The sequence below is a fragment of the Borostomias antarcticus genome (genome assembly GCF_949987555.1).
Source record: "Borostomias antarcticus genome assembly, contig: scaffold_164, whole genome shotgun sequence".
NCBI lineage: Eukaryota > Metazoa > Chordata > Actinopteri > Stomiiformes > Stomiidae > Borostomias > Borostomias antarcticus.
The window spans coordinates 144,935-152,434 of record NW_028176529.1 but is presented as its reverse complement, the minus strand read 5'-3'; the positions used below and the strand labels follow the sequence as shown (position 1 = coordinate 152,434).

At 52.3% G+C, this 7,500-nt stretch overlaps 2 protein-coding genes across 2 annotated transcripts in view; one reads left to right on the top strand and one right to left on the bottom strand.

Moving 5' to 3' along the window:
• The window catches only part of ankef1b (ankyrin repeat and EF-hand domain containing 1b), a gene marked incomplete at both ends in the record, with an annotated part of 6,011 nt that extends 3,674 nt beyond the window's left edge, over positions 1-2,337 (bottom strand). The window contains 5 exons of the mRNA XM_084462368.1: positions 371-494; positions 592-741; positions 1,027-1,226; positions 1,714-1,849; positions 2,098-2,337. Of these exons, the coding sequence (XP_084318494.1) occupies positions 371-494; positions 592-741; positions 1,027-1,226; positions 1,714-1,849; positions 2,098-2,337 (850 nt within the window). The remainder of the gene's footprint in view (positions 1-370; positions 495-591; positions 742-1,026; positions 1,227-1,713; positions 1,850-2,097) is intronic.
• Positions 2,338-3,341: 1,004 nt separating this feature from the next.
• khk (ketohexokinase) lies at positions 3,342-7,448 on the top strand (the record flags this gene model as incomplete). Its single annotated transcript, XM_084462367.1, has 6 exons — positions 3,342-3,442; positions 4,277-4,393; positions 5,887-6,021; positions 6,407-6,541; positions 7,138-7,210; positions 7,431-7,448. Exons 1-6 carry the CDS (start codon positions 3,351-3,353, stop codon positions 7,446-7,448), a joined length of 570 nt encoding a protein of 189 aa, XP_084318493.1. The 5' UTR covers positions 3,342-3,350.
• Positions 7,449-7,500: the final 52 nt, after the last annotated feature.

Below are 7,500 nucleotides of genomic sequence, written 5' to 3'. Positions count from 1 at the left end.
ATTGAAGGCCGGACACTAGAAACACTGACACCAGTGGCAGACAAGACAATCAATCAATTCATCAAGCCATGATGTCACAAGCCAGTCCAGTCCAGTCCAGCCCAGCCCTACTAGCCCAGCCCAGCCCAGCCCAGCCCAGCCCAGCCCAGCCCAGCCCAGCCCAGCCCAGCCCTACTAGCCCAGCCCAGCCCAGCCCAGCCCAGCCCTACTAGCCCAGCCCAGCCCAGCCCAGCCCAGTCCAGTCCAGTCCAGCCCAGCCCAGCCCAGCCCAGCCCAGTCCAGTCCAGCCCAGCCCAGCCCAGCCCAGTCCAGTCCAGCCCAGCCCAGTCCAGCCCAGTCCAGCCCAGTCCAGCCCAGTCATGTGACCCACCTCTCTGCGTCAGGAAGCGGCAGACCTCGCTGAACCCTCTGGCGGCGGCCAGGTGCAGAGGCGTGTTCCCATCACAGCTGACGGCGCTCAGGTCGGCAGAGTGCGCCGACAGCACCACCATCACCTAGGCAACCGGGAAGGGTACATCTCGCCCCGTCTTAATTAGCTTGAACTGGATTACCCATGATGCTCTCATGGCCATTTAAAGGACACCTCTGTACCTCAAAGAAGCCCCCCTGGGCTGCCAGGTGGGCTGCGTGCGTTCTCTTCTTGTCCAGGGCGTTGGGGTCGCCCCCCCTCTGGAGGATGGCCCTCACCAGCGCCACGGCCCCCGCCCTCGCCGCCTCCATCAGGGCAGAGACGCCCGTCGCCTGGGGGGGAGAGGAGGAGGGGAGGCCGGGGGGAGAGGAGGAGGGGAGGCCGGGGGGAGAGGAGGAGTAGGAGTGTTGTAATCCCTGTTATAACACATTCCTTTTGGGGACCACAGTGAAAACAAGTAAAGAAAGCTGATCATGTTGATAACAGTGATAATGTTGATGAAGCTGATAATGTTGATAACAGTGATAATGTTGATAAAGATGATAATGTTGATGAAGCTGATAATGTTGATAACGGTGATAATGATCCTCTGTTACTACGTGGAGGAGAGCTGACACCTCATTGCTGGCGTTGGGGTCGGCCCCTCTCTCCAGAATGCTGAGGCACATGTTCTCGCAGTCCTGAGCGCGCTCACAGGCAGACAGGAAGACGGGCTTCCCCTCCGCCGACACGCTGTTGACGTTGGCCTTGCTGTTTAGCGCCACCTGCAGGCAGCGCATGTGACGCTTGGTGGGAGAGATGCAGTAGAACAGCACACCTGGAGGAGAGGAGAGGGGAGGAGAGGGGAGGAGAGGGGAGGAGAGGGGAGGAGGAGAGGGGAGGAGAGAAGAAGAGGAGAGGGGAGGAGGAGAGGAGCAGAGGAGAGGGGAGGAGAGGAGGAGAGGAGGAGAGGAGAGGGGAGGAGTAGAGGAGCAGAGGAGAGGGGAGGAGGAGAGGGGAAGAGCAGAGGAGAGTAGAGGAGGAGCAGAGCAGAGGAGAGGGGAGGAGCAGAGGAGAGGAGAGGGGAGTGGAGGGGAAAGGGGAGGTAAAGGAGATGCAAGGGGGCCTGTATTTTAGCGTTCTTCCTCCCCTCCCCTGGCCCGTACCCTTGCCCTCTCCCCTCCCCTCCCCTCCCCTCCCCTCCCCTCCCCTGGCCCGTACCCTTGCCCTCTCCCCTCCCCTCCCCTCCCCTCCCCTCCCCTCCCCTCCCCTCCCCTGGCCCGTACCCTTGCCCCTCCCCTCCCCCCCCCCCCCCTGGCCCGTACCCTTGCCCTCTTTGTCGACCACATTCATGTTGCCGTGGTTCTTCGCCAGCAGAGCCACCATTTTGTCGTGTCCCAGCTGGGCAGCCAGGATGACGGGCGTGCGCCCCCTCTTGTCCTGCACATTAGGATGGGCACCCTACAGGGGTACAGAGGGGGGGTAGTTACAGGGGGTACAGAGGGGGGGTACAGAGTGGGGATATTTACAGGGGGTACAGAATGGGGGTAGTTACAGGGGGGTACAGAGTGGGGGTATTTACAGGGGGGTACAGAGTGGGGGTATTTACAGGGGGTACAGAGTGGGGGTAGTTACAGGGGGGTACAGAGGGGGGGTAGTTTGTATTGTATGTGTAAAATACTTTAGAAAACCCCCAATTGAGCGCCTACCTGCGAGAGCAGGAAGTGCACCATGTGGGTGTGGTTGGCGAGCGAGGCCAGGTGCATGGCGGCGTTGCCCTCGCCGGGCTCCGTCAGGTTGATGAGGTTGGCCACGCCCAGACGCACCATCTTCTCAATCTGAGGCTGGTCGCCCTCGCGGACGCACTGGAGCATCCGGTACACCTGCAGCACCTCCACACGGCCCTCTGCCTCCACGCTGCGCACGCTCACACCCCGCCCTGAGGACATGGGCTGGACAGGGGGACGAGAGGACGAAGAGAGGGAGGAGAGAGAGAGAGAGAGAGAGAGAGAGAGAGAGAGTGAGAGAGATATATATATATATATATAGAGAGAGAGAGAGAGAGAGAGATAGAGAGAGAGAGAGAAAGGGCCTCAAATCTCAGATGTTTGTAAATGGTTGATATGTGACACTTTGATTCACAGCATTCATCATGTATCCTTACCTACTGTAACACACAATGCATAAAAATCAAACTGTAAAGACTAGTTCAACCTTGTAAGACCTGTAACTCACCTGTTCAATTCAGACAGTCTTGATTTAGGATACAAGATCTCCTTAGCTGGCAAACGGACACGTTTCTATTCAGCATTGAGTCTGTCCACTGTTGACATTCTGTAACCAGGTTTGTGACAAACTCACCAGAGAACATTTAATTGTTCCAGAGGAGAACCCGCTGGTTCTGGAGTCTCTGTTCGTCCTGGAAACCTCTATGAGGTCACACCCGAGCCAGTAGATACGGGTCTGTTCACCATTAACACTACCAACACAGATCAAGTTACAAGAACAGGACATATTCATCATTAAAACTACCAACACAGATCAAGTTACAAGAACAGGACTTATTCATCATTAAAACTACCAACACAGATCAAGTTACAAGAACAGGACATATTCATCATTAAAACTACCAACACAGATCAAGTTACAAGAACAGGACTTATTCATCATTAAAAGTGTTTTGAAAAGGCCTTTGTCTTTAACGCTTGCTTGGAAATAACATTGATATAAACTACAGCAAGCATCAAATGCATTAAATGCAATCTCGTTATTATGTCTAATATCGACTGCTAACGATGGGAGGTCGGAAGCTCTCGGGTAGAATCGGGTACTTTCGGAAAAGAGATTTGCCTTCGTCACAGTAAAAACATTGCGTCTCTCATCGCCCTATCTGACGGGACCGGGGTTCAAAGAGCAATGAGATGTGAAGTCCAGAGTCCACCTGCTGTCTCATAAAGGGAACATGGGCGAGAAAAAGATCCTCTGTATCGGTCTGGTGTGTCTGGATATCATCAGTGTGGTGGACAAGTACCCGGAAGAGGACACGGATAGCAGGTCTGTGTGTGTGATAGTGTGTGTGATAGTGAAGTGTGTCCCACTCCAACACAGTCTCACCCATGTGCGAAACACAATCTGTCTGTCCAGAACCAGCCTGTAAAACCTCTGAGCCAGCTGGTATTCTAGACCTGTAAAACCTCTGAACCAGCTGGTATTATAGACCTGTAACCCCCCTGAACGTCCTAGCGAGCTGACAGATCCACGATACTTGTGGACAATCTGATGAAGCGTTTTAGCTACATAGCCTAAGATATAGATTTGAGCCTAAGATATAGATTTGAGCCTAAGATATAGATTTGAGCCTAAGATATAGATTTGAGCCTGTATCCAATCTCAGTATCCGCTAGTGTGCTACAGTAGGCTAGTATTTACTTGAAATGCTCTAGTAGTACAATTGTTTGTTTATCATGCATTCATTCATTCATGCATTCATTCATCCATTCATTGGTTCATGCAGGTGTGTGTCTCAGCTCATTCATTGGTTCATGCAGGTGTGTGTCTCAGCTCATTCATTCGTTCATGCAGGTGTGTGTCTCAGCTCATTCATTCGTTCATGCAGGTGTGTGTCTCAGCTCATTCATTGGTTCATGCAGGTGTGTGTCTCAGCTCATTCATTGGTTCATGCAGGTGTGTGTCTCAGCTCATTCATTGGTTCATGCAGGTGTGTGTCTCAGCTCATTCATTGGTTCATGCAGGTGTGTGTCTCAGCTCATTCATTCGTTCATGCAGGTGTGTGTCTCAGCTCATTCATTGGTTCATGCAGGTGTGTGTCTCAGCTCATTCATTGGTTCATGCAGGTGTGTGTCTCAGCTCATTCACTCGTTCATGCAGGTGTGTGTCTCAGCGGTGGCAGCGTGGAGGGAACGCGTCTAACTCGTGCACGGTTCTGTCCCTGCTGGGGGCTCCGTGCGCGTTCATGGGCTCGCTCGCTCCCGGGCCCGTAGCAGAGTGAGTATATATATATATACCTGTTCTATTTCAGTTCATTTCACACCTTTATTTATACCCGTAAAGCACGGAGGTTTCCCTCATTTACAGTGTTGACGAGTTCACACAGATACACACATAACAACAGAACAAATACGATATACAGTAATAATATTAAAAGAACAGTTACAGGTCGAAGCACAAATGCCAATTCACATTAAGGCCTAACGGTCTTAGAATAAAGAGATAGGCCTACTGCACACATGCAAATAAGACTTAACCCCTGAATATGAACACACACCTATAACATTTAACCCCTGAATATGAATACACACCTGTAAGATTTAACCCCTGAATATGAATACACACCTGTAAGATTTAACCCCTGAATATGAATACACACCTGTAAGATTTAACCCCTGAATATGAACACACACCTCTAAGATTTAACCCCTGAATATGAATACACACCTATAAGATTTAACCCCTGAACATGAACACACACCTATAAGATTTAACCCCTGAATATGAACACACACCTATAAGATTTAACCCCTGAATATGAATACACACCTATAAGATTTAACCCCTGAATATGAATACACACCTATAAGATTTAACCCCTGAATATGAACACACACCTATAAGATTAAACCCCTGAATATGAACACACACCTATAAGATTAAACCCCTGAATATGAACACACACCTATAAGATTTAACCCCTGAATATGAACACACACCTATAAGATTTAACCCCTGAATATGAACACACACCTATAAGATTAAACCCCTGAATATGAACACACACCTATAAGATTTAACCCCCTGAATATGAACACACACCTATAAGATTTAACCCCTGAATATGAACACTTTATGTTCTCTTCAGGTCTCTAGACTGTTCGGTCTGTGATCATTTCTCCCAGCTGTCTATCCAGGAGAGCCATGGATCTGACCTCATCATCCCTCTCTCTCTCTCTCCAGGCAGACCACCTCCTCATCATGCCTCTCTCTCTCCCTCCAGCCAGACCACCTCCTCATCACGCCTCTCTCTCTCCCTCCAGGCTGAACCCGTGTTCACACCCAGCAGGCGTGTCCAGACGCTAGTTTAACATGCGTCTTTCTATACGCTCGGACATATCGCATGTTAAAACGGCAGCTTCAGTAAAGAGATCCATGTTCCTAATGAGCATATTTACTAATTTACTAATTGATTGAGAATGTTGTTGAGGAACAGTTTCAGGCCGTCTGGGTTCTGGACCTGAGTGTGAAACCTGCTGAAGTTCTCCCTCCACCCGGATTCTTTATATATAGAGACTGTTTCTCTCTGCTTCTCCCTCTCTCCCTCTCTCTCTCTATCTCTCTCTATCTCCCCCTGTTTTTCACCTGTCCTCAACCTCAACTTTCTACTTTCTCTCACTGTCCGTCTGCACCTCTCTCCTCCTCTTTCTCTCTCCCTCCCTCTCTCCCTCTCACGTCTCTCTCTTGTCCTCGGGAACCTGGTCCTGCAGCTTTGTCCTGGAGGACTTTCAGAGGTACCAGATCGACGTGTCTCTTCTCTCTGAGCATGCTCAGTGCTCCTTCCCCGCCTCCATGGTCATCAGCAACATCACCTCCGGCAGCCGCACCATCCTGCACATGAACAGGTGTGTGTGTGTGTGTGTGTGTGTGTGTGTGTTCCAGGGAGTTGTGTTCAGTGTGTTCTCACTCAGTACCCGTCTCCTCACCCTCACCCTTGTTTTCGCCTGCTGTATTTGTGCTGGACACTAGATGGCGCCGGATCCCAACTAACGGTCCCGTCCCGTCCTTCTCAGTCCCCAGGTTCACGTTCACATCTCAGGGCTTCTGATTGGTTCCTCAGGAGATGGACATGAGCGGGTTGGTGCTGATGATGATGATGATGATGATGATGATGATGATGATGGTACTCATTACCTTGATGAGCGCGTAGTGGCCGTCTTACCCAGAGGGCTGCTGTGTTGTCTGTCCCTGTCCCTGTCCCCCCCCCCCACCCCCCGACCCCCCCCCCAGCTTCATTGTGGGCGATTTCACCAAACGAGGGGTGGACATTTCCGCCGTTGCCTGGCAACAGGCGGGCGAGACTCCGTGTGCGTGCTGCGTGGTGTGTCCCGCCAGCGGCTCACGCACCGTCCTGCTCTCGGACACGTAAGACACGGGGAGGACGTCGGCATGCCCCTCCCCCCCTCCCTTCTCCCCCCTCCCCTCTCCTCCCCCCCCTCCCCTCTCCCCCCCCTCCTTAATTGGGGAGATCCTAGTTTAATCTAGTTTAATCGGGGCGTCGCCGCTGCAGCCTGACTCGTCCTCCAGAGACAGTGTCTCATTGTTCCAGCTGGACACGGATGTTAGGAGACACAACGGATGAGCTGTTTCTGAGGAGATGAAGCCGGCATGTGATGTGATTCCTCCGGACCAGCTGATCTCTGGTCTGCTCATCCTGATTGGCCGTCCTGCCTGTAGCTACAGCTCACATCCTAATGCTCCTCACAGTCAGGAGACCATTTAAGCACCAATCATCATCCAATCATCATCTAATCACCATCCTGATCCTCGGCACAACCACAGAGAAAATCATCCCTAATATGGCCGCTTGTCATCCGGCCAGGAAATCCCAGATGGCGTTCTTCTTCTTACCCCTGGTACAGTAGGCTGCCTCCTATATGAGCCTCTGCCTCAATCACCCCCCCCCCCCCCCCCCCCCCTCTGCCTCAATCACCCCCCCCCCCTCCCCTACCCCCCCCCAGGAACCTTCCGGACGTGACGGCTGAAGACTTCTCCAGGGTGGACCTGAGCCAGTACAAGTGGGTCCACTGGGAGGTGAGGGGATTGGAGGGGGGATGGGGGTGTGGGGTGGGTTGGGGGGGGGTGGGGGGTGGGGGTGGGGGGGGGTGTACAGGGCAGTTTGAGGTGAGAGGGGGGGTGGGGGGGGGGGTGGGGGGGGGTATACAGGGCAGTTTGAGGTGAGAGGGGGGGGTGAATGTTATCATGTTATCTAATTTCACCTCTGTGTGAATCAGCTAACTCTTTGGGATCGCAGACATTGGCCTCCGATTGATCTGATTGGTTGGTGTATAACTCCGAGCCTGCGGGCCTTCTGATTGGCCCCC